At 41.6% G+C, this 26470-nt stretch overlaps 2 protein-coding genes across 2 annotated transcripts in view; one reads left to right on the top strand and one right to left on the bottom strand.

The window, feature by feature from the left end:
• The window catches only part of TFB1M (transcription factor B1, mitochondrial), a 72994-nt gene that overhangs the window by 29406 nt on the left and 17118 nt on the right, over positions 1–26470 (top strand). Inside the window, exon 5 of the mRNA XM_077755102.1 lies at positions 12576–12695. Within this exon, the coding sequence (XP_077611228.1) occupies positions 12576–12695 (120 nt within the window). The remainder of the gene's footprint in view (positions 1–12575; positions 12696–26470) is intronic.
• Positions 25586–26470, bottom strand: part of CLDN20 (claudin 20) — a 4410-nt gene continuing 3525 nt past the window's right edge. Inside the window, exon 2 of the mRNA XM_077755047.1 lies at positions 25586–26406. Coding sequence (XP_077611173.1) covers positions 25661–26320 — 660 coding nt within the window. The 5' untranslated portion in view covers positions 26321–26406 and the 3' untranslated portion in view covers positions 25586–25660. The remainder of the gene's footprint in view (positions 26407–26470) is intronic.

The following is a 26470-nucleotide window of genomic DNA, read 5'->3' as shown; positions in this document are numbered from 1 at the left end:
AGAGGCAAGGATGCTGGTAAACCTGCAGGGCATAAGACAGCTCCCGACAACAGAGAGCTGCTCCACTTTCACCCTCCCAGAATGTCAGCAATGCCAAGGATAGGAAACTTTGCTTTAGAGTATTTAGCCATAAAATCTTTTTCTTAGCCGTCCTAGAATTTCCCATTACCAAAATGTAGGACCTTTTTGTGTTTGTTAGGACCTCTGAGGCGTCACTACTTTCCTAAGGCCCGTGTCATTTCCGGCTTATGATTCTGTTCACTGTCTTCTGTGTGTTTGAGTTGAGCATATATTAATAGTTTTCTTGTTTTCTCACCCTTTTGATTTGTCCTTGGACTTTAATTTTCCCAGATGACATGATTATTATGGTATTTCTATTCCTGAATAACACAAGAGAGATGCAAAACACTATGTACTCGAATTCTTTTGGGGGAAAATGCAAAGGAACAGAGGCTTAAGAGGTGGAGTACTATTTTCAGTGACTCAGAATGTCAGTTGTGATTATTAATAATAGTGTTGCTTTAACTTCACCATATGCAATTATTTTTCTTTAGCCCAAAAAAGTGTGGATTTTACTCAAATTTTAGTATGAGTATTGAGAAAAGTTTACATGGAGTCTATAATTTATGGAATGCTCTAGAAGCATGGTTAGCACTAGCCCTCTGGCCAGTTTTCACATTTTGCAAGCAAAAGTTTCAACAGAAGAATATATGGCAAACAGTATTTTCCTATATACCCTCTGTTTACTCTTGACACTATCATATTTGTAATTCTATATTCCACAGATAGCACTTGTAGGCGTTCGCTTTGCTTGGCTTTGTGAGTGATAGAGCAAAAGTAACCAAACACAGTCCTCTTTGCTTCTCTCTAGGTCTGCAGGGTCTAAAGATAGGAATTCAGCTCACACACATTAAAGAACATATAGACAGTATAAAGTTCCAGCTCATAAAGTAGAATCAGACTGTGTAGCAATAAATGAGACCTTAACAAATCTCATCTAACCTCATTTTATAGATGATGAAACTGAGGCTTAAAGTAGTTTAGTGTCTTGCAGGAGGTCATGGAGCTCGTTACAGGGAAAGCTGAACTTGAACACAGGTCGTGTGTTTCCTGCTGCAGTCATGATTTTCCAGTTCTCCGTGTGACTGGACCTGTGGTCTCTCCTTTCGGGGTCCAGGATTCGCTTCTTGATCTCCTCCCATCTTCAGGGGCCCCTGGCTGCTTCATGGGCACCTCCCTAGCAGGGAGGGAGGCAGTTACCCCGCCAGGAATGATGTCGTTTTCAGCGTCCCTGGTATTTGGCTGTGTAGCCTCCCAAGAATAAGCCTAATTTTTCTACTTAACATTATTTTAGATGAATGAGGAAGAAAATAACACTGTCCTTGTGGCGTCTTTGTGCCTGGTGTTCCTCATACCCCCTCACAATGCTTTTTAAAATCTCTAGGGTTAGAGGTTTCCTTTTACTGAAAAATTAACTGGTTTGGTTTCCTGGCCTTTTGTTGTTAAAATCTCTGTCTTGTCATGGAGTTTGAACTTTCATAGCTTTACACATAACATATCTATCACAGAAGCATCAAGTCCTGNTGGAGTGGGGCAGGAAGCCCTCACTTCTCAGGGAGACGTTTGCACCTGTGATAGATCCTCTCTCGCTTGGGGGAGGGGGGGTGTTGGTTCCTGAAATCACAGTGTCTTTGTCCCTCTTTCCCTTTCTGATGCGGCTTTGTCTTTATAGTTGCAGCCCTCCAGAGCTGTTCTGTGGGGCTTCAGGTCGTTCTCAGGAAGAGTTGCACCGGATGTAGCTGCAGCCCTGGTGTGCGCAGGGGAGGAAGCGAGCTCAGGGTCCTCCCACTTCGCCGTCTTCTTGCCTTCTGCCTGTCTGGNAGAGGCAAGGATGCTGGTAAACCTGCAGGGCATAAGACAGCTCCCGACAACAGAGAGCTGCTCCACTTTCACCCTCCCAGAATGTCAGCAATGCCAAGGATAGGAAACTTTGCTTTAGAGTATTTAGCCATAAAATCTTTTTCTTAGCCGTCCTAGAATTTCCCATTACCAAAATGTAGGACCTTTTTGTGTTTGTTAGGACCTCTGAGGCGTCACTACTTTCCTAAGGCCCGTGTCATTTCCGGCTTATGATTCTGTTCACTGTCTTCTGTGTGTTTGAGTTGAGCATATATTAATAGTTTTCTTGTTTTCTCACCCTTTTGATTTGTCCTTGGACTTTAATTTTCCCAGATGACATGATTATTATGGTATTTCTATTCCTGAATAACACAAGAGAGATGCAAAACACTATGTACTCGAATTCTTTTGGGGGAAAATGCAAAGGAACAGAGGCTTAAGAGGTGGAGTACTATTTTCAGTGACTCAGAATGTCAGTTGTGATTATTAATAATAGTGTTGCTTTAACTTCACCATATGCAATTATTTTTCTTTAGCCCAAAAAAGTGTGGATTTTACTCAAATTTTAGTATGAGTATTGAGAAAAGTTTACATGGAGTCTATAATTTATGGAATGCTCTAGAAGCATGGTTAGCACTAGCCCTCTGACCAGTTTTCACATTTTGCAAGCGAAAGTTTCAACAGAAGAATATATGGCAAACAGTATTTTCCTATATACCCTCTGTTTACTCTTGACACTATCATATTTGTAATTCTATATTCCACAGATAGCACTTGTAGGCGTTCGCTTTGCTTGGCTTTGTGAGTGATAGAGCAAAAGTAACCAAACACAGTCCTCTTTGCTTCTCTCTAGGTCTGCAGGGTCTAAAGATAGGAATTCAGCTCACACACATTAAAGAACATATAGACAGTATAAAGTTCCAGCTCATAAAGTAGAATCAGACTGTGTAGCAATAAATGAGACCTTAACAAATCTCATCTAACCTCATTTTATAGATGATGAAACTGAGGCTTAAAGTAGTTTAGTGTCTTGCAGGAGGTCATGGAGCTCGTTACAGGGAAAGCTGAACTTGAACACAGGTCGTGTGTTTCCTGCTGCAGTCATGATTTTCCAGTTCTCCGTGTGACTGGACCTGTGGTCTCTCCTTTCGGGGTCCAGGATTCGCTTCTTGATCTCCTCCCATCTTCAGGGGCCCCTGGCTGCTTCATGGGCACCTCCCTAGCAGGGAGGGAGGCAGTTACCCCGCCAGGAATGATGTCGTTTTCAGCGTCCCTGGTATTTGGCTGTGTAGCCTCCCAAGAATAAGCCTAATTTTTCTACTTAACATTATTTTAGATGAATGAGGAAGAAAATAACACTGTCCTTGTGGCGTCTTTGTGCCTGGTGTTTCTCATACCCCCTCACAATGCTTTTTAAAATCTCTAGGGTTAGAGGTTTCCTTTTACTGAAAAATTAACTGGTTTGGTTTCCTGGCCTTTTGTTGTTAAAATCTCTGTCTTGTCATGGAGTTTGAACTTTCATAGCTTTACACATAACATATCTATCACAGAAGCATCAAGTCCTGTTTGGATGATTGATTGACCATCTGACTCTTGGGCTAATTTTTAATGAAACCTTTTTCAGAGCTTTCTGTTCTGTGGCTTGAACTTCTCTGCAGTGAATACGGGACAGGTATGTGCTGCTGTCTTCTCAGCGCAGGTGTACTGTCCACACGGTTTCCTCTCCACAGCCGAGGTGTATTGCTGCAGAGTTTGGATGGGTCAGGTTGGGGGGTCAGGCTTTCCTGGCAGGAACGGACAGCCAGCACTCTGAGTGAACTATACATAACCATGCCTTTACGTCAAATTAGTTTACGCTCTGTGTCACACTGGTTTGCTCTTTGGTTAAAGTGATTTTTCAAATTCTGTTGAATTCATCAATGAGAACACCTTTGGGATGTAAAGTAAAATATTGGAAGACAACCCAGCATGAAATAATAATTTTTACATGCTCTTTTATTAATGTTCTTTCATTTTTGGGGGGGGGGCTGAGAGAGTGGGAGACAGAGGAAACGCAGCAGGCTCTGCACTGACAGCAGAGAGCCCAGTGTGGGGCTCGAACTCCTAAACTGTGAGAACATGAACTGAGCTAAAGTCAGACACTCAACTGCTTGAGCCACCCAGGCACCGCTGGTTTATTTTTTTTTATTTTGTGATTATGTATGTGCTAGATTTTAGTTTTACACAACTGCTTTGAATTGTGCCAGTTGTACAGTGCACTTTAAATTTTTTACTTTCGTGGCAATGGTACAATTAAGCTGCAAAAGAAATTTGTGAGGAACTAGAAATATTCTTGACCATTTAATGCATAAGTTTATTCTTTAAATACATGCTTCCAGTGTTTATCTTTTCTTTTTTTTTTTTTTGATATTTGCTTGAGAATATCTACATTTCTTGGTTTTACAGTTTAGTAAGGATGAACTTTGTCACTTATATTGTAGCAGCTTATCACTTATCATGAACTGGGCCTCCTAATAACTTCAACTGTGTAAATAATACACAGGAGCCAGGCAATTTAAAAAGAAGGATGAGGTGGAGGGATGGCTTCTGAGTAACAAAATAGATGTTACAGAATCTATAATTTTACCCACAGGAAATTTCTTGAGCATTTCAGTTTAACTTTAAAAAACACTTTTTTTTTTTTTTTTACATTTACTTGTTTTTGGGAGACAGAGTGAGACAGAGTAGAAGTAGAGGAGGGGCAGAGAGAGAAGGAGACACAGAATTTGAAGCAGACTCCAGGCTCTTAGCTAGCTGTCAGCAGAGAGCCCAACGTGGGAGTCAAACCCATGAACCATGAGATCATGACCTGAGCCAAAGTTGGTCACTTAACTGACTGATCCACCCAGGTGCCCCTAATTTGTTTGTTTACTTTTGAGAGCTCAACAGAGCCCAAGCAGTGGAGGAGCAGAGAGAGAGTGGGAGACACAGAATCTGAAGCAGGCTCCTGGCTGACAGCACAGAACTTGATGTGGGCCTTGAACCCATGAACTATGAGATCATGGCTTGAGCCAAAGTTGGATGCTTAACCAGCTGAGCCACCAAGGCACCCCTGAGCATCTCAGTTTTAAAACCTACTTAATGCAAAACTCTTATGAGCCAAATATGTGGTTTTCATGCCCACAGCAGGTTAGAAGTAGCAAATAATAGGGAATTTTAGGAATCTTCTCTTGACAGTGAAGCAAGAAGACAAAACCAAATGCGGTAAACACACTCATTTGTCTAGTGGTGAGGTACACTGCCAGTGTACCCACCTCCAGGATAAATCCAGTAGCCATTGGTGTTTGTAATGCTGACCCTGTATCATTTAGAAGAGAATCAGAGTATCCGGTAAATTCTAAGAATATAGAGAACCAGGATACATTTTTTACTTATTTATTTTTTCTTAAATAGTTTATTGTCAAGTTGGTTTCCATATAACACCCAGGGCTCATCCTCACAAGTGCCCTCCTCCATGCCCATCTCCCCCTCCCCCCCCAAACCCATCAGTCCTCAGTTCTCAGCATTCAAGAGTCTCTCATGGTTTGCCTCTTTCCTCCCTTCTTCTCCCCCACGGTCCTCAGTTAATNCCTGTCTCACATTCAGGTCCTTTATCCATGTTGAGTTTACTTTTGTGTATGGTCTGAGAAAGTGATCTAGTTTCATTCTTCCGCATGTTTCTGTCCAGTTCTCCCAGCACCATCTGTTAAAGAGGCTGTCTTTTTTCCATTGGATACTCTTTCTCGCTTTGTCAAAGATTTAGTCAGCCATACATTTGTGGATCCAATTCTGAGTTCTCTATTCTATTCCATTGGTCTATGTGTCTGTTTTTGTGCAATAAAGCAATTAGCATACTGTCTCGATGATTATAGCTTTGTAGTAGAGGCTAAAGTCTGGGATTGTAATGATTTTCTTCTTCAATATTACTTTGGCTCTTCTAGGTCATTTGTGGTTCCATACAAATTTTAGGATAGTTTGTTCTAGTTTTGAGAAGAATGCTGGTGCAACTTTGATTGGGATTGCATTGAATGTGTAGGTTGCTTTGGGTGGTAATGACATTTTAACAATATTTATTCTTCTGATCCATGAGCATGGAATGTTTTTCCATTTCTTTGTGTCTTCTTCAATTTCTTTCATAAGTTTTCTATAGTTTTTATCATACAGATCTCTTATATATCTTTGATTAGGTTTCTTTCTATGTATTTTCTGGTTTTTTGTGCAATTGTGAATGGGATTAGTTTCTTGATTTCTCTTTCTGTTGCTTCATTATTGGTGTATAAAAATACAACCGATTTCTGTGTGTTGATTTTGTACCCTGCAACTTTGCTGAATTCTTGGATCAGTTCTAGTAGGCTTCTGGTGGTCTGTTGGATTTTCTATGTAGAGTATCATGTCGTCTGCAAAAAGTGAAAGTTTGACTTCTTCTTTGCCAATTATGATGCCTTTTATTTCCTTTTGCTGTCTGATGGCTGACGCTAGGACTTCCAGCACTATGTTGAACAACAGTGGTGAGAGTGGACATCACTGTCGTGTTCCTGACCTCAGGGGGAAAGCTCTCAGTTTTTCCCCATTTAGGATGATGTTAGCTGAGGGCTTCTCATAGATGGCTTTTATGATGCTTAAGTATGTTCCTTCTATCCCGACTTTTACGAGGGTCTTTATTAAGAAGGGATGCTGTATTTTGTCAAATGCTTTTTCTGCATCTATCGACAGGATTATATGGTTTTTATCTTTTCTTTTGTTAATGTGATGTATCACATTGATTGATTTGCCAATATTGAATCAGCCCTGTAACCCAGGAATGAATCCCACTTGATCATGGTGGATAATTCTTTTTATGTGCCGTTGAATTCGACTTGCAAGTATCTTGTTGAGGATTTTTGCATCCATAATCAAGAATATTGGCCTGTAGTTCTCTTTTTTTGCTGGGTCTCTGTCTGGCTTGGGAATCAATGTTATGCTGGAATTGTAGAACGAGTCTGGAAGTTTTCCTTCGATTACTATTTTTTGGAATAGCTTGAGAAGAATGGGTATTAACTCTGATTTAAATGTCTGGTAGAATTCCCCAGGGAAGCCATCTGGCCCAGGGCTCTTATTTCATGGGAGGTTTTTGATAACTGATTCAATTTCTTCACTAGTTATGGGTCTGTTCATATTTTCTCTCTTCTCGGGTGAATTTTGGTAATGAGGGTGTATTTAAGAATTTGTCCATTTCTTCTACGTTGTCCAGTTTGTTGGCATATAATTTTTCATAATATTCCCTGATAATTGCTTGTATTTCTGAGAGATTGGTTTTAATAAGTCCATTTTCATTCATGATTTTGTCTATTTGGGTGCTCTCTCTTTTCTTTTGAGAAGCCTGGCTAGTCTACGGCCATACCACCCTGAACACGCCCGATCTCGTCTGAGAAGGCTGGCTAGAGGTTTGTCAATTTTGTTAATTTTTTCAAAAAACCAACTCTTGGTTTCATTGATCTGTTCAACTGTTTTTTTGGATTCTATATTGTTTATTTCTGCCCTGATTTTTATTATTTCTCTTCTCCAGCTGGGTTTGGGGTGCTCTTGTTGCTCTCCTAGTTCCTTTGGGTGCACTGTTAGATTTTGTACTTGCACTTTTTCTAATTTCTTGAAATAGGCCTGGAGTTCAGTGTACTTTCCTCTAGGACTGCCTTTGCCGCACNTTCTGCTACCCTCTGTCTTTTGATTGGAGCATTTAGTCCATTTACACAGTGTTATTATTTAAAAATATGGGTTTAGAGTCATGTGTTCTTTGTAGGATTCATGCTTGTGATGCTTTCTCTGGTACCTTGTATTCCTTGCAACATTTCCCTCATAGAGTTCCCCTCAGGATTTCTTGTAGGGCTGGTTTAGTGGTGATGAATTCTTTCCGTTTTTGTTTATTTGGGAAGACTTTTATCTCTCCTGTTCTGAATGACAGGCTTGCTGGATAGAGGATTCTTGGTTGCATATTTTTTCTTTTCATCGCATTGAAGATTTCCTGCCATTCTTTTCTGACCTGCCAAGTTTAAGTAGATAGGTCTGTAAGCACTCTGATAGGTTTCCCTTTGTGTGTTAGCTGCTTTCAGAATTCTCTCTTTGTCCTTGTATTTTGCCAGTTTCACTATGCTATGTCGTGCAGAAGATCGATTCAAGTTACATCTGAAGGGAGTTCTCTGTGCCTCATGGATTTCAATGTCTGTTTCCTTCCCCAGATTGTGGAAGTTCTCTGCTATAATTTGTTCAAGGACTCCTTCAGCACCTTTCCCTCTGTCTTCCTCTTTTGGAATTCCTATGATACAGATATTGTTCCATTTGATTGTATCAGTCAGTTCTAGAATTCTCCTTTCATGTCCCTGGATCAGTGTCTCTCTCTTTTTCTCGGCTTCATCTTTTTCTATAATTGTGTCCTCTAATTCACCTATTCTCCTATCTGCCTCTTCAGTCTGTGCACTTTACGCCTCCATTTTATTATGCACCAATTTATAGCATTTTTTAATTCATCACAACTATTTTTAAGCTCCATAGTCTTTGTAGCAATAGTTTCTCTGATGTCTTCCGTGCCTTTTTCAAGCCCAGCGATTAATTTTATGACTATTGTTCTAAATTCTTGTTCAGTTATGTTGCTTATATCTGTTTTGAGCAGTTCTTTAGCTGTCAATTTTTCCTGGAATTTCTTTAGAGGAGAGTTCTTCCGTTTTGTCATTTTGGCTAGCTTTCTGTCTCTTATTAGTTTTAAAAGCTTGTTATGCACTCTGCACCTGTGAGTACTGCTGTATTAAAGAAGGCTCTTTGTCCAGGGCCTGTCCATTCTGGATGTGTTCTTAGAATGGTGTGTCTTGGTCTTTCTTGCTGAGACTTTGGTTATTTTATTTCCCTGCTCGTAGTAGTATTTGGGACTCTCCACCATGTGTACTTTGGCTTGTTTCTTGAGGTAGCGCTGGAAACGAAAACAGACAAACACAGGGAACAAAGGCATACAAACACAGACAAATCAACAAACATGCAAACCAAAAGGGAAAAAGAAAAAAGAAAAAAAAAAGAGGAAGGAGGAAAACCAAATAATAAAAATAAATATAAAAAAGAAGAAAAGAAAAAAGAAACCCAAGAGACAAAGGACAGTCTAAAAGCATAAAACCAGAATTCCCAGCTACAAATAAAGAGCAGGGTATATGCAGTGCTGATGGAAGAGCAGATACAAAGAAATGACACAGCAGGGAGGAAGTGAAACTGGACAATAACCAGGCAGAGACTAAGAGACTTAATTCAGAGAGAGAAAGAGGAGAATATGGCAAGAGGCGAGGAGAAAGAAACGAAAATAATGTTACTCAAGAGAAACTATATAGTTTGATTACTCCAGAGAGAGAGAGAGAGAGAGAGAGAGAGGTAGCGGTGGAGGTGTAGAATATACATCTAGAGAATGTATTAAATATGTCTGTTTAAGCAAACCAGTGACCAGAGTGCCCAGTCCAGCAGAGGGGAGGGGTACGAATGAGACAAGGAGAACTATATTTGAATATAAAGCATCAATCTAGAATTAATCATGGTAGTGCATCCATGTTGGTCTTGCCCCGGCTCCGGTAAAAAAAAACAGCAACAAAAAAACCCCAAAACGTCTTGCCCCGGCTCCGTTAAAAAAAAAAAACAACACAAAAAAACCCCCAAAAAGTCTGTAGTGGGGATGGGCGTGGTTTGGTGTAGGCGGGCCTTAGCCTCCACTGCATCCTGCACCTGCTCCCTGAGGCCCCGACTCGGTGGTTGTGGGGAGAAAAGTGGTAGCGCCCAAGTCCCATCTCGAACCAATCATTGCAAATCACTCTTTTGGGTCTGATCTCCTTGTTCTGCGGGCGCAGCCAAGGTGTGCTGTGTTCTGTGTCCCAAACCACGCCTCGTTTCCAGATTCTCGTCCTCCCGCTTTATTGATACACCCGAAATAGGAACCCGCAGGCCGAGTCCTTCCAAGCAGCTTCAGCCGGAGGAGCTGCGGAGCGGTTTCAGGCCGAGCTGCTTCCCCGNGCTGGCGGAGTGGTTTGGGCCTCACCGGTTCCCCACTGGGGATCTAGCCAGAGAGCTGGGCGGCAGAGTGGTTTCAGGCTGCGCTGCTTCCTCTCTGAATCGAATCGAGTTGGAAAGCAGAGGGGCAGTTTCTCCTGGCGCCTTCTGGCACTGGGGATCCAGCTGAAAGTCGGCTCCACAGCTGGGAACCAGGTGACCACTCGCTGTCTGGAGCCTAGGTTTTTCTCTTCTCCAGGGACAGGACAGTTCTTTGGGCAGTTTCAGCCGCTCTTTCTTTCCCCTTCACTCACCGCAGCTCCCCACAAAGGGGGCTCCCTCCTCTCCCTCCGTCCCTGCCCGTTTTTATCTTCCCCAGTTCCCGTTCATGCACCTGTAAGGTTGTTTTCTCAGCGGACTCTGCCTCCTTTTCCTTCCAAACTCCTGCGATCCTGTAAGGGCTCCTACGGCTTCAGGCCTTCTCCATTTGAGAAATAGGGACGAGCGAAATGTCCGGAGCTCCCCACTTCTCCCCCATCCTTGCCCCCTCTCCAGGATACATTTTTAAAAATTAGTGTGCCTAATTTTTTTTTAGTGGTGCCTAATTTTTTAATCCTCCACTCAGTTTTGTCTAATCTTAACATGTTGCCATATTTTTGTCTTTTTATTAAGAAATAAAATATGACAGATCTGCTTAGAACCCTCTTCTATCTCCTTTTTTTCCCTCCTATGAGTCGTACTCTCTTAAAACTGATATTCATCATTCCCATGGCATGTGTTTTACACACACACACACAGGAAACAATGAGGAGTAATATTCTGAAGTTTTTTTTATAAATGGAGTCATCATACTCCACATATTTTCTGCCACTTCATTATTTTCTACTCTCTTTTGGGATCTATGTTGGTAACGCCTTCTTACTCATTTTAACTGTTACTTAGTATCCCATTGTCAAAATTACCAGTTTACTTACTCATTCCTGATGATGGGCCTCTGTGTTTTTTCACTGTTTTTGAGGCCATGCATGTGTGATGTGGTGGGGGATGTTCCTGCAGAGTATTTCCTTGTGGAAGTATATGAACTGCTCTCCAGGACATGTTCCTGAAGGGACCTAACGAGTCATGGGGGCGTGCTCTGCTTCAGCGCTCCGGTACGTTTTGCCAAGTTGTAGCCCAGAGTATTTGTACCCATCCTCCCAGCAGGAGGTGGGGTTCTGCTGGCTCCCTACGTTCACCAGTTCTAGGTTCTGTGGTTGAAATTCCGTTCCTTTCATGGATAGGAAAGCTTATCTCATTACAGCTTAAACGTGTATGGCCCTAATTTGTAATGTGGTTGAGCACAGTTCATGGTCACAGTTCATTTGGGTGCTCTTAGCCTGTTTTCTATGATTTATCTTTTGGTTACTGACATGTAGGAGCTCTTCTATGTTTTGAACACTAATCCTTTGTCGGAGAAGAGTTTCAAATACCTTCGCTCCATCTGTGACTTACGTTCATAGGGTTTTTATTGTATGGAAGTTTTAAATTTTAATAGAGCAAAAGATCAGTCTTTTATGGCTTTTGCTTTTGCATCTTTAAGAAATATTTACCAAGCATGGAGTAATAAATACATACTTATAAAAATTTTAAAGATTTGCTCTTTATTTATTGTTAATGTGCTTAGAATTTACTTTGGTTATAGTATGAGATGGGGAGTTACTCTTCTCTTCTGTAGATCTACTTCCTTATACCAATACCCTGTATCCAGTGTTCCATCCTTCTCCCGTTAGTGGTTGCTGCCCCACATCTGTCACATAGCAAACATCCACAGGCTTGGGTCTCTAAGGCTGTTGCTCCGTTGATCTGTGTCTAGAGCAATGCCATAATCTGCCTTAACTTTGACACCAGGTGGGGGGTCCGCCCAGACCCTCCCATGTTCTTGATGTTCTTCAGGAGCCTCCTGCCTGTCCTTGGCCCTTTGCTTTTCCATATATAATTTTATGAAATTTAATTTAAATTTCCTTCAAGAAAAACCTGAGATTTTGGGTGAAATTGCACTGCATTGATGAGTTAATTTAGATATACCTGATTTTAAAATTGGTTAGGTTCTTAAAAGAATAAATTACTGGTTTTTGCAAAAATAAAAAAACAGTTCTCCAAGAGTTCTGAATACTCAAGGTTTTATTAGCTTTTAAAAGATTTTTTTTAATGTTTAGTTTTGAGAGCGAGAGAAGCAGAGCATGAGTGGGCGAGGGACAAAGAAAGGGGGAGACACAGAGTCCGAAGCAGGCTCCAGGCTCTGAGCTGTCAGCACAGAGCCCAATGTGGGGTTCAAACTCGGGAATGAGGAGATCATGACCTGAGCCGCAGTCGGCTGCTTAACGGACTGAGCCACCCCAGCACCCCTAAGTTTTATTAGATTTAAATAATATAACAGTGGTTTGAAAATCCCCAGCCCCTAGTGATAGGTTTTCTGACTGGATTTTTGAGTACATTATATAGGATATAATTCACACTTGGGTTCACCTCCACTGATGTTGGAGGAAAATGTTTCCTGTTCTACCTGTGCCTGTACTTTTAAAATTTATCTCAAAACTCCATCTAGTGTCCATAGATAATAGAATGTTGGCTGCATTCCATCTAATCAGACTGGATTAATTATTTGCTAAAAACTCCTCTTTGTCTTACAGAGACTTACAGCCAGTACAGGAAGCAAACAGCGCAGTCGCCTTTCCGTCATGGCCCAGTATCTGTGCAACGTTGAGCACATCTTGACCATTCCAGGTCAGGCTTTTGTCCCTAAGCCAGAGGTGAGTTTCCATTTCTTTGTACATCTTTGTTCATCAGAGGCTATGTCCCAGGAAGTTATCTCTAGGATCTGATCTTCACTTCTATGCAAACTGTACTGTTTCTTTATCTCTCCTGAATAAGAAAAATCGCAATGTGTGAATAGTTCTTGTCCTAATTTTTCTCCCTTTTCCAGTGACTAAATGTTTAGGCTTATCCACGTTGCCCGGTGGTGGTATTATCGCCTTGTACTCTTCAAAGTATTCCAGGAGGGAAGATAAGTTATATGGTCACCTAATCCTCAGAGAAAGAAATCGGCATTTGTTTGTGATTTCTGGATAGATTTCTAAATCAAGTCACTTCTAACACTTTTTATCATGAATTTTTTTTCCACCTTTTTTTTTGAAGAACAATTAACATACAGTGTTATATCAGTTTCAGTTGTACAACATATTGATCCAGCAGTTTTCTGCATTACTCAGTGTTCACATCCTAAGTGTAGTCACCATCTGTCCTCATACAACGTTGCTAGAGTGTTAGTGATTATATTCCCTGTGCTCTACCTTTCATCTTCATGACTTATTTTTTAAATGCTTATTTATTTGTTTTGAGAGAGCGTGTGTGTGTGTATGAGTGTGAGCAGGAGAGGGGCAGAGACAGGGAGAGAGAGAATCCCAAGCAGGTTCCATACTATCGGCACAGAGTCCCACCGGAGCTCGATCCATGAACTGTGAGATCACAACCTGAGCTGAAATCAAGAATTGGATGCTCAATCGACTGAGACACCCAGGTGCCCCATGACTTATTTATTTTATAACTGGAAGTTGTATTATTTATTTTACCCATCTTATTCCCCTTCCCTCTGGCAATCACCAGTTTGTTCTCTGCAGCTAAGTCTGGTTTTAGGCTGGTTTGTTTCTTTGTGTCTTATTTGTTCATTTGTTTTGTTTTTTTAGATTCCGTGTGTAATTGAAATCATGTTATTTGTCTTTCTCTTACATATTTCACTTATCATATACATTCTAGGTCCATCCATGTTATTACAAAAGGCAAGATCTCATTCTTTTTTATGGCTAAGTAATATCTTTATCTATAAACGGACACTTGGAATACTGCCATATCTTGGTGGTTGTAAATAACAACTGCTATAAATAGTGTATATATCTTTTCAAATTAGCATTCTTGTGTTTTTTGGGTAAATTCTAGTAATCATATTACTGGATCTTTTGGTATTTCTATTTTTAAGTTTTTGAGAAATGTCCAAACTGTTTTCCGCAGTAGTTGCACCAGTTTACATTTCTACGAACAGTGCACAAGGGTTCCTTATTTTCTACGGTCTCACCAACATTTGTTATTCTGTGTCTTTTTGATTCTAGCCATTTTGGCAGATAGAAGGTGATGTCTCATTGTGGTTTTGATTTCCGTTTCTTGATGATTAGGGATGTTGAGCATTTTTTTCATGTGTCTGTTGGCCATCTGAATGTTGTCTTTGTAAAAAAATGTTGACTCAAGTCTTATGTCCATTTTTTCAGTTGAATTGTTTCTTTGGTGTTGAGTTGTTTAAGTTCTTTATATAACTTGGATACTAACCTTTTATCAGATCTATCATTTGCAGATATCTTCTTCCATTTATTTATTAGATTGCTTTTTGTTTTGTTGATGATTTCTTTTGCTGTGCGAAAGCTTTTTATTTTGGTGTAGTCCCGATAGTTTATTTTTGCTTTTGTTTTCCCTTGCCTCTGGAGTCATATGTAGAAAAATATTGCTGTGGCTGTGTCAGAGACATATTGCCTATGTTATCTTCTAGGGGTTTTATGGTTTGAGTTTCACATTTAGGTTTTTAGTCTATTTTAAGTTTATTTTTGTATATGGTGTAATACACATACACAGTATGTGTTTTCCAATTGTTTTTATAGTTCTCCATTCCTTTCTTGCTCTCTTCCCTTGTGGTTTGATGGCTTTCTTTAGTGTTATGCTTGAACTTCTTTATCTTTATTTTCTGTATATCTATCACAGGTTTTTGGTTTGTGGTTACCATTAGCTTCATGTATAATATCTTAATGTGTATAGCAGTCTGTATTAAGTTATGGTTGCTTAAGTTTGAACATATTCTAAAAGCACTAAATTTTTACTCCCCCCCATGTTTTATGTATGAGATATCATATTTTACATCTTTTTATTTTGCAAAATGTGAAGTCCCTTGGCTGATTTTTATACACATAATTGATTTTTACTATTTTTGTATTTTAACCTCCATACTGTCTTAAAATGATTAATCTACTGCATTTATTAGAAGTTTGCTTTTATGTGTGAAGTTCTTTTTCCTTTCATAGCTTTCTTCTAGTTATGGCCTTTTCTTTCCACTCAAGTCCCTTTAACACTTCCTGTAAGTCTGTTTTAGGGGTGATGATCTCTTTCAGTGTTTGTTTGGGGAGACTCCTTATCTCCCCTTCAGTTCTGAATAGTAATCATACTGGATACAGTCTTTCTGGTCGCTGGTGTTTTCCTTTCAACACTTTGAGTGTATCATGCCAAAGCCTTATGGGATTTCCCTTGTATGTGACTGTTTCTTTCTCATGCTGCTTTTGAAATTCTCTCTTTATTACTACTTTTTTATACTTTAATTATTTTGTGCATTGGTATGAACATCGTTGGATTAATCTTGTTCGAGGTTTTCTGTGCTTTCTGGATCCAGATGTCTCTTTTCCAAGGAAAGTTTTCTGCCTGTTTATATTTTCTCCTCCTAGGATCTCATTAATGCAGTTGTAATAACGTGATGATGCCTCTGAGTTCCCGTAACCTACTCTCATTTGTTATTCTTTTTTTTGTTTTGCTGTGCAGCTTGATTGCTTTCCAGTGCCCCGTCTTCCAGATCACTGATCCATTCTTCTGCCTCCTGCGATCTGCTGTTGGTTCCCTCTAGTGTATTTTGTTTTTTATTCCACTTGTCGAGTTCTCCATCTCTGACTGGTTCTGTTTTATATCTTCTCTTTGTTGAAGTTCCTAGTAAGTCTAGTACCTTTATGGCTATTCCTGTTAATTTTTATCAGGCATTTTGCTTATCTTCATTTAGCTCTTCTGCTATGATTTTTGTCCTGTCTTTCATTTGGGACGTATTCCTGTCTCTTTGTTTTTGTCTAACTTTGTTTCTGTGTATGAGGGAGGTGAGCTATGTCCCCTGGCCTTGCACAGAAGAAGTCACGTGGTGCGCTATAGCCCAGTGCGCCCTGGTCACCAGAAGCAGGTGCCACAGGGGTGTCTCCTGCATGGACTCGGTGCACCGTGCTGTCGTGGCTTCGCCAGGTGGTCCTTAGCCCAGTCAGCTGCATGACCCACTTTGGCGTGCTGTGGGCGCCGGACAGGGCCTGGCCCTTGTGCTGTTGCGGTGCCCGTCTGAGCACTCCATGGGCCTCTAGGTGGATAAGGTCAGCGATCAGACCAGCTGTTTGCAGTCAGTGTCTGCACAGCTGCGGGCACACCGAATGGCAAGGTTTTGTCCCTGTGTAGCCAGCTAGAGGCTCAGCTACTGGAACTGGACACGGCGCTGCGTGGAGGTTTCCCTCCTCCTCCCCAGGGCAGGAGGCACATTGGAAATGGCCTCGGGCCCTGCCAGGGCTGCTTGCAGCATGTGGCAGGGAGGGAGCCACTTTGGAGGGACGCCTGCCAAGGCGGGCAGGTTACATGAGGCCGGTCCACAGGAGAGCACGGGGGAGGGGCACGCAGCGTAGCTGGACAGGTGCGCAGTGCCAGCGCTGCTCCCCACAAATGCGCAGCTATCTGGGCTGAGCGAGGGTAAGAGAACTGGCATCTGCCAGCACTTGTCTTCTCGGGGAGGTCTTCTGAAGACCTGCTCTTCTAGTGCACGTTTTGAGATTAGTAAGTAAATCTCCAGCACATAGACCACAGGCACTTTTCAAACTCCTGGTTTTGTGCTGTGTCTTGGGTGGAGCTATTTAATATGCTGGCTCTTTAAGGGTTGGGACTCAGTTTCCTATGACCTCTTGCTCTCCTGGAGTTAATTCCACTGAGTTTTAATGTACCCAGAGTTAAGCCCCGCTGATTTAAAATTTTTTGTAATGTTTTTTATGTATTTCTGAGAGAGGAAATGGCAGTGTGAGCAGGGGAGGGTCAGAGAGAGAGGGTGATACAGAATCTGAAGACAGGCTCCAGGCTCTGAGCTGTCAGCACAGAGCCCGACGCAGGGCTGGAAGCCATGGACCGTGAGATCATGACCTGAGCCAAAGTCAGACGCTTAACCAGCTGAGCCACCCAGGTGCCCCAAGCCCCGCTGATTTTAAAAGCTCCCTAAATTAAGTCTCACTGGTTTTCAAAGCCAGCTGTAATGGGTGCTTGTCTTCCCGGTGCTGGGTGCCTGGTATCCGGTACAACCTTCCTTCTCCCTGCCCTCCTGCTGTCCCTCTTATTGGGGGCAGGGGGTGGGGGTTGGTTCCCAACCACAGCTCTGCTCCTCCTCCCCTTTCCAGTGTCGCCTCTTCTGTGATTAGCTGCAGGATCCGTTCTGCAGTTGTCAGGTCATGTTTAGGGTTAATTGCACAGATGTACCTATTACCTGGGGTGTCCATGGATGAGGTGGGCCAGGGGTCCCCCTCCTCCCGCACCGCCTTCTTCCGGTCCTCCTCTTTCCACATTTTTAAGAGATCCTATTTTGGCAGTGTTACTTGTGATTAATCATCTGTGGAAAATAGTTGGATATTAAATGAGACTGTTACTATTACAAGCTAATTACAGAAACAAAGTTTCTCTGCCAGAAATGAAAAATGATAAAGTGGTGTCTGTTTCAGCAAAACTACTACTGGATGCGTTACTCCAGGACATCTGTTATAAAAACTCATCTATTTCTTTGTCGGATGTGCATTGAGCAGCTATTGCATGAAAAGGCCTGGGCTGGGCAGAGCGGGTCTGGGGGGGTGGGGGGGATGCATGTGTGGGATGGGGCGCAATCAGACGTGGAGTCTGCCTTCAGGAAGTTTACAGCTGGTGAGGGACAGATTCCTTCTTCCTGAAACTCTCAAGAAATAAGTTTTGTGACGTTTCATTTGAGATTCATTAAGGAAAGTAGACAGCATGAAAAAAATTGTATTATATGGCTTTTTAGATTTAGATAGAGATTCTGTATTTAGAATGGGGCCCTGAGCAATAGTGTTAGCCCTTCTTGTCCATCTTGAAGATGGTCTGAGAGCCTCCATAGTTTCTACCATCGTTCACTTCCTCTGCCGTGTCGGCCACCCCAGTTAGCTGAGCTTTTGGGTAACCATCGGAATTCAGTCCATCTTCCTCTCCTATAATAGTTTTCAGCTTTTTTCTAAGTCAAGCTCAGAACACTCATTCTCAGTACCACCTCCTTTTAGCATCTCAAGGTTTCAGACATTGTAAATGATTTCTTCCAAAATAACAGATCCTGTTAGATTCCGGGTGTAATCCAATGACTGGAGATGTCTTACGGGTCATCATCAGGTTTAACTTATTTGTGCTTTCAGATAGTTTCTAGCCTAGACCAGGTGGCCATTGTAATGAAGAAAACCAGCTGACTGTATAGCTTGCTTGCTTCTCATAATGCACATGAGTGTATGTAACATTTGAATCATGTAAGACCCAAGTATATCAGAACCAAAGATCTTTATTTTTAGGCTTTTACAGTTAGGGTTATTACCACAATCCAGAATCTTTAAGCTACTTAAATTTTATCAAGTGTTTCTTAAGGTGGATTTTAAGAATATTTTTAGTGGATTGTTTCTTTTTGGTTTTTTAATGTTTCATTTATTTCTAAGAGAGAGAGAGAGAGACTGCGTGAGCAGGGGAAGGTCAAAGAGAGAGGGAGATACAGAATCTGAAATAGGCTCCAGGCTGAGCTGGCTGTCAGCACAGAGCCCGACTCGGGGCTTGAACCCACGAACCGTGAGATCATGACCTGAGCCGAAGTCGGACGCTTAACTGCCTGAGCCACCCAGGTGCCCCTCTTTTTGTTTTAATTATTTAGTTGAGGGCATTTTTAGAGGTTGTTACCAGCCTTGTCTTTGATTTTGGGGTAAGATACACATGCAGTTAGTTAACTAAATGTTCTTTCCTCCAGGATTAAGGCTTCGTGAAAATATTTATTATTTGGGAAAAAACTAGCTATGTTTTTGGTTCACTTTGTTGAGGGATGTTTGCTTTTTGGCAAGTTAGACATACTCATAGCCGTTTTCTTTAGATACTTTTCATGTTATAAATATTAAATGCAGGGAATTTGTTTGTAATCTGGGAAAGCCATTGCCAAAGAGGAGAGACACTGTATTATGATAAAGGAAAACAAATCAAATGATTAAATTTTGGTTCTAAAAGAATTCTCTGCTGCTCTGAAGTAGTTTTACTATTTAGCAGATCAGGAATACTCTGAGGAAAGCCAGGAAATATTTGACTAATGGTTGCATTGAGCAAATTTAAAAAAATTTTATTGTCTTAAGAAAGGAGCAGATTCTTCTAGAGAAGATAAAATAATGGCACGAGGCTGTCCCTTTGGCTAAACCTTTCTGAATACATGAGGAGATAGTCATAAACACCGATAACTCCTCACACAAGTGAAATAGGCTAAGTGATAAATGAGACGGACAGGCAGGTTCACTGGGGATTTGAGAGAGGGAGGTTAATTCTCTATAGATGATTGCAGACATTTCCTAAAAGTCAGTACTTATTCTCATCCAACCCTGAGAATTAGATAGGAGAATTTCTTCTGTGGTATTTCAAGGACGTATTTATAACCACCTTAGGATTTTTCTGGAGAATCTGTAATCCCTCCTAGTTATTGGTCTTTAGACCAACTAAATCAAGCTCTGATGGCAGAGCTTTTACTTCCGTGAACTATAACAATCCTGTCCAGACTAGTTGACCTAAATTCTTGTCAAACTCACTACTTTAGCTTCTCTAGGCCCCATTCAATTGCAAAATTCTTTTCTATCTACAGAAAATGCAACTTCTTAGATTAGATTCATAAAATTAGTTTACTTGACTTACTCTAGTGTTTCTTAAACTTCTAGAGTTTTTCATATATAGAGTTTAAGTTAGGATTTGTAAAATTTTGTATTTTCATTTCACTGTTGAGTTCATAAAATTATTTTACCAATGATAAGACAAAATGGTTCTTTTACAGGGCAGATTTACAATTGAAAAATGCTTCCATGAGCAAATAAAGCTTATTTCTTAAGTTTTTCAAGCTGACTTTTTTAGACCCTGGAGAATCCATATATTTCTGGGGTTCTACAGTAATGTTTTAAGCTGATCTGCACATTAATCAAATTTTAGAAATACTGAGTTATTTGCTAAACCCTCAAAATTCTGTGTCATTTTTTTTTTCTTCTTAAAATTGTGGTCACGGGGCTCATAATCTAACATAACTCCCAACAGAATGGATAAACTTTGGGTCTTAACCATTATACTATCCTTGAACCTAGTAGATAGGGTGCTTAGACATAAAATGAGAATCACAACATGCTCCTTTGATTATTATGATAGAGGCAGCATACTCTAGTGGAATAACTAGAAGTATTTTAGTTTTTTATATGCCTTTTAATTTTATTTTTGAAAGAGAATGAGTGCAAGGGGGGTGGGGGCAGAGAGAGAGAGGGAGACAGAGGATTCGAAGCGGGCTTTGCACAAAAGCCCACAGTGGGGCTCAGACTCATGCAAGATCACGACCTGAGCTGAAGTCAGACAATGCTTAACCGACTGAGCCACCCAGACACCCCCAGAAGTATTTTAAAGGAAACTAGACATACTGGAATTCCAGTGTTCCTAGTTATGAGAACTTGGTCAGGTTAATAGGCTGAATTTTAATATATCCCAAGTTGTGGCAGTAATGTCACGCTTGAAGGATTGTTTTGAGAAATAATCAATGTGAAGTAATGTGAGTATCTAGCATTTGGAGGCAGTCAGTGGAAGGTCATTGTTGTTATGGTTATAAACAACTGTTTATGGACTAAGTTAGTATATACTGATATAGTTGTATAGATTTTAATTTCTTAGACTTCCATATAGTTTATATCCAATTTTGCCAATTAGGAGTACTGCATATGGAGCAAGTTACCCCTACATGAGGTAGGGGTACAGATTTAAAGCATATTGTCAATACAATTTTAGGAGAATTAACGATGATACACCCATGACATTATAAAGAAAAGGTCAGGACTTGGGGCATCCACGCCTGACCTTTGAAGACATTTTAGAAGCTTTCAACTGTCCTTGCTGACAGCTGTTGAGGCCTTGACTTCTTTGTGAAATAATCCTGATCTTCATAAAATGGGTAGAATCACATAAGAAAGCCATTTCTCATGCCTTTGTGTTTTTTGAAACTGATAGGATGTTATTTCTATTGAATATTATATTTGAGAACCCTGTGGACTTAAGGTCAGAAGACATTCTTCTCCTTAACTAATATTCTTCTGTGTTAGGTCTGGTTTCCTGGAATTAGAGATTGAGATGAGAATTTTTAGGAAAGTCCTGTACTGAGTTGTTCTGNGGTAAGCAGGATAATTGTTGTGCCTGGAGACGGGCGTCAGCCTGGGCCCACTGGGTCAAAGGGGAGAGTGGGAGCTCTGGGGCACAGATTGTCCCACAGTCAGTCAAGGGAGTGGCATGTTCTACCCGTGTGTGGTCACTCTTGGGCTCCTGGACACCTCCTGGGAGCAGTGGTGCCCTAACCTGCCAAGGTCAGCAACTCCGTACTTGTGAGCCCTTAGCACCCAGCACTCACAGCAGCCAGGACGGATGCACAGCCCAGGGGAGGCTTGGGCAGGACACCTTGGCAGCCTCTGTAGGGTCCTACCCAGAGACGGGCAGTCACAGGCCTCGTGTGGCCTTCTGTGCCTTGCTTGCTCACAAGTTCTGAGTTTCATATTTAATTCCTTTAGTAGCCTTCAACCAGGATTATTTAATAGCATTCTTTCTCTCGCCTTCGTAACTTTAGTCTTTCACCTGTGTCATTGTTTTTGTTCTTACTGTGCCAGCAATTGTAAGTAGTCCTAAATGCTCTTTCAAAGTGGGTGGGTCTAAAATAATAAATATGTAAACTAAAAACTAGTTTTATAATTAAAGTACCAGAGTCCTTCTTAAAAATCAAGTAAGTGTTGGATAGAAATGATATTTATTATTACAATTTATCCTAATGAGTTATGTTTTTATAATTACTCAAGAATAAAACAAACAAGTATTATAAACCCAGGGAAGAAAGAAACAAAATTGCATTTTTGCAGGTGACACTTTCATGTACATATAAAGTGCAATGAAGTGAATAAAAAAAATTATCAGAGGTAATGAAGAGATTGCAACAGGTTCACAGATTATACCCTGTGATACAAATCTCAAAAGTCGATACAGTGAATTTATGCCAACATCATGTAGCTAAAAATACAGTAGTAAAAGACGTAATGAGAAAACACTGAATCCAGAATTGAATCTGTCTATACCCCAGCCTGCTTCTGCCCATACATGCATAGTGTGCTGAGGGCCTCTTCACCTGCCCACCTGCCACGTCGGGCACGGATCACCTGGAGGACATCTGAGGCCACCCCCTTTACCTTTGCTTGCGTAACTAGCCACTAGTTAGCAGCTCTGACATCACTTAGGTTTCTAGTAAATCTATCCATTCTTGTACCCAGTTCTCCTGACCTCATTCGTTGTCTCTGTCTTGACCCAAATTACTGATTTCTTCAGTCTATATATATAATACAGTATATACTTATTATATATATAAAATATATATGATATATAGTATAATATGTATTATATAGTATATACTTATATACATAATATATATATATCATACACACATGCACACATACTTATACACACATATCTGCTCTATAGGTAAAATAAGCATGATATTCTGGGGCTTTCTGGTGTTTGGTTTGGTAACTTGATTTTAAAAAATGAATGTTTAAATAGAATTCAGATATATTAGACCATATATTCAGATATATATATATATATATTTCTCAACCTCCTCACAGTTGACATTTTTGGCTTAAAAAGTCTTTGTTGCCCAGGCATTGTAGGTTGTTTGCAGCATTTCTGGCCTCCACCCCGGGTCCCAGTACCGCCACCCCTGCTGTGGCCACACAGCCGGCTCCAGTGCCTCCCCGTGTTTCCTGCACTTGGAAACTGCTGGGTTAGACCGGGAACTTCCCGGCAGCGCAGAGCATACTTACCCCATACGCCTTGTGCACGTCCTGTCTTCGAAGCCTCACAGCCCCTCTGTGCGCAAGCGCCGTCATTTCCTCCTTTTCAGCGGAGCAGGCAAGACCTAGATTCAGTGACACGCACCGTGCAGCCTTGTGCCCGCGGGAGCTGGCGCGCACCTGGTGTGACTCGAGAGCCCGGCGCCCTGCAGCGGAACCCGTCCCTCCGCCTCCTGGCTGCCCGCCTTGCGCAGATGGCTGGGGGCGGGGGGGCTTTCCCGTGTTGCGGGCCCCTCCGGGCTAGGAAAAGTGCCTGCCTCCTAGAGACCTCCTGGGATCTAAACCAGTCCGGGTCCATCCGCAAGGACTGAGCTACGCTGTCATCGTTAGCACTGTTGGCGGGTCCCTGAGGATACGAAGGTAAAAACGGCACCTTGTCTCGCAGTGTAGTTGGAGATGCAGTCATGTGAACTGGTAACTTGTTTAAATAGAGCATTCCCAGGGAGGACGGAGGTGTAAGCTCCAACTTCAGGGAGTCGGCGCTGGGTTCACAAAGGAGGTCCCAGTGAACCCCGAAGGTTGAGTCGGAGCGTGGGCGGGCAAAGGGTGAGGGTGGGAGGGTTCAGGTGGAGGAATGCAGCAGGGGTGCGTCCTGGAGGGACAGAGGGACTCAGAGCCATTTCATCATTGCTGTGTCCAGTCTGGATGGAATTAGGCCATCAATTTGTATGAAATGGCTGCTTTTCTGAAATTCAAAACACCCCTGTGCCTTTTTAAGAAGAAAATACTCTAAAGCAAAAATAAAAATTATTTTTGAAGTATAGTTAGAATACATAAACTTTTAGCACTAGGACTGTCAGATACATAAACTGCATATAAAGCCAGTCACAGTAAGCAAAGTGAGAGATGTACAGGGGCCAGAGCAGTCCCGTCACGTTAATTTGCATAAAAATACTTTTTGTCAGTTTTTTTGATATACGTGTGCTTAGAAAATAATATGGCCATCCAGGGGCTCCTGGGTGGCTCAGTCAGTTAAGTGTCCAGCTTCAGCTCAAGTCATGGTCTCACAGTTGGTGAGTTCCAGCCCCTCATTGGGCTCTGCGCTGACAGCCTAGAGCCTGNGTGTGTGTGTGTGTGTGTGTGTGTGTGTGTGTGTGTCTGCCCCTCCCCTGCTCATGCTCTGTCAAAAATAAATGTTAAAAAAAAATTTTTTTTAAAGAAAATATGACCATCCAAAAGAAACCCATACTTTAAACTTCTATGTAAATAATAATTCTTCTTCTGATTCCCAGATGAAATGGTACCTTTTCATTTTAGCCATTCTATTAATAGCTAATGACATTGTTGCAGAAGAGAATGAGTAAACTAGGTATAAAATATTTTAGTCTCTACTTCTATAGGCACAAATGAAAAATATGTAGTCACATAAAAGATATTCCTCCCACTTCCTGAGTTACTAATGTACGAAGAAATGACCCTTTTTCCCCCTTTACCCTTTTATGGTGGGCAATGACTAAGTCTAAATTACATGAATCATGATTAGAAACAATGTGTTCATCGTCCCCTTTGCACATTAGAAACTCCAGTTTTTATTTTCTTAAGATATTTGAATTACATAATTTAACTTATATTTTTAAAAGTATTCTTTATCCTTTCTGTTAACTAATTGAAGCAGTTGACTTATAAGAGAACAGCAAAGTTTTGGTTAACGTGAATCAAAGTTGAGAAAAAAAATGACAACCTAAAAGTAACTTTTATCCAAATACTTATCAGTGAGAGGAAAGTGGAAGACCAAGTTGTAGGGTATAGAATCTCAGTTGGAGGATAAATGAACTGAATCTAGAACATCCTCTTGCTAGCAGCAAAAGATGGCACTTCTTAAGCATTCTATAGCAAACTGTTATTATTGTCACTTTAAAAACAGTTTTTTAAAATAGTTTTTGTTTTTTTAATATTTATTCTTGAGAGAGACAGACAGAGTATGAGCAGGGGAGAGTCAGAGAGAGAGGGAGACACAATCCAAAGCAGGCTCCAGGCTCTGAGCTGTCAGCACAGAACCTGATGCAGGGCTCGAACCCACGAAATGTAATATCACGACCTGAGCTGAAGTCAGACGCTCAACCAGCTGAGTTACCCAGGTGCCCCTGTTGTCACTTATTTTGTACTTAATGCCTTCAAATCCTGGATATTTCAGTTTACGCTTGGCTTGGTTTTGCTTTGCTGTGGGAGCATTTACCAGTTTCTTTTCCTTTGCCCTGCCTGCCTTATCTTTGACCACCCTATTGTTGGCTCATGCACAGACACGTAGATTATTTTCTAAAGTGAAAAAGGAAGCAGGAGGTCACAGTGGGTGAGAACTTGGGGAGACTGGTTTGGGCAGCACCTAAGAGAGGTGGACATGTCTTCTTTGCCTCGGGTTCCAAGCCAGCTTGAGGACAGAAGCAAGTCACTGTGGTTGCAAACAGCCGGCAAAAGCAGCTGATAACCCTGGATTAACACAGAAAAAGGTGCTTTTTATACTTGGCAATTTAGTTCTTTTATAAAATCCAATTAAATAACAATTCAGAAGCTCTGTCAACAGTTTATCTCAAAAGGGGAGAAAAAACACGCATCAATGAATTGTCTTATATAACCTTTTTCAGTTATAAGCCACTAGATAAAACATGACAAAAGTAATGGAAAAATAATCTTAAAACAGATCTAATTGTACACAATAGTTTGGTGCCATTTTAAATGACCTCAATTATATTTTTTCTCTAAAATGAAAAGACAGAAGCCAGAACGGCCACCTAAAAATTCCATGTGCATTACGCAGTCATTTACACGTAGTCTTTGAGGTGGTACGCCGAGGTGCCCTCTGGCTGTGTGGTGGATTCATGCCGCTGCTTGGCTGGATGGAGCCAAGCCTCTGGAGTCTGTTTCATGCAGGAAGTGCAGAAAATCATGCCAGAGATCAGCAGCAGCGTGGCCGAAATGAATCCGACGTAGACGGCTCCTCCGGGTTCATGTTTGTTGCTTTCTGGCACTGTCAGGTCCAGGAAGTTTGCGATGATCTCCTTTGTGTACCACACTGTGGGGATTAAGCCAGAGACCCCTGCAGACACAAAACAGACCCCTCCAGCAAAGGCAGCATGGCTCTTTGTGTCTCCGTCCCCCCCTAAGCGAGTGCATTTCATCCCCACCGCAGAAGCGCAAATCCCCAGCGCGGACAGGACGCAGGCCAGGACCATGGTGGCCCGTGCGGCCTGCACGTGCACAGGGAGGGACAGAATAGAGTACTTGAGGGCGCAGCTGAACATCCCAGTGCTGTACCATGTGCAGTCCATCCACAGTCCTTGCAGCTGCTCGACAGCTGTGATGATGTTGGAGCCCGAATCCACGCTCACCTTCCAGTTGGGCAGCAGGGTGGCCGTGAGCACTCCGGACACCCCCGACAGAGCCAGGGCGAAAGCCAGCAGCTGGAGACCCGCCGACGCCATGCCCCTACGTTTATCTGTGTTCCCTGTTACCTGGTGCTTGACTGTGGTGGCCCTTATCGGTGCGGTAGAGGACCAAGTAACAAAGGCTAAGGAAAGAAGACAAAACCAGGATTGAAAGAAGGAATAACAAAAAGGCTTACGTTTCCGTGC

The sequence above is a fragment of the Crocuta crocuta genome, unplaced genomic scaffold (genome assembly GCF_008692635.1).
Source record: "Crocuta crocuta isolate KB4526 unplaced genomic scaffold, BGI_CrCroc_1.0 scaffold11, whole genome shotgun sequence".
NCBI classification, from domain to species: domain Eukaryota; kingdom Metazoa; phylum Chordata; class Mammalia; order Carnivora; family Hyaenidae; genus Crocuta; species Crocuta crocuta.
This window is presented reverse-complemented; position numbering and strand designations above follow the sequence as displayed.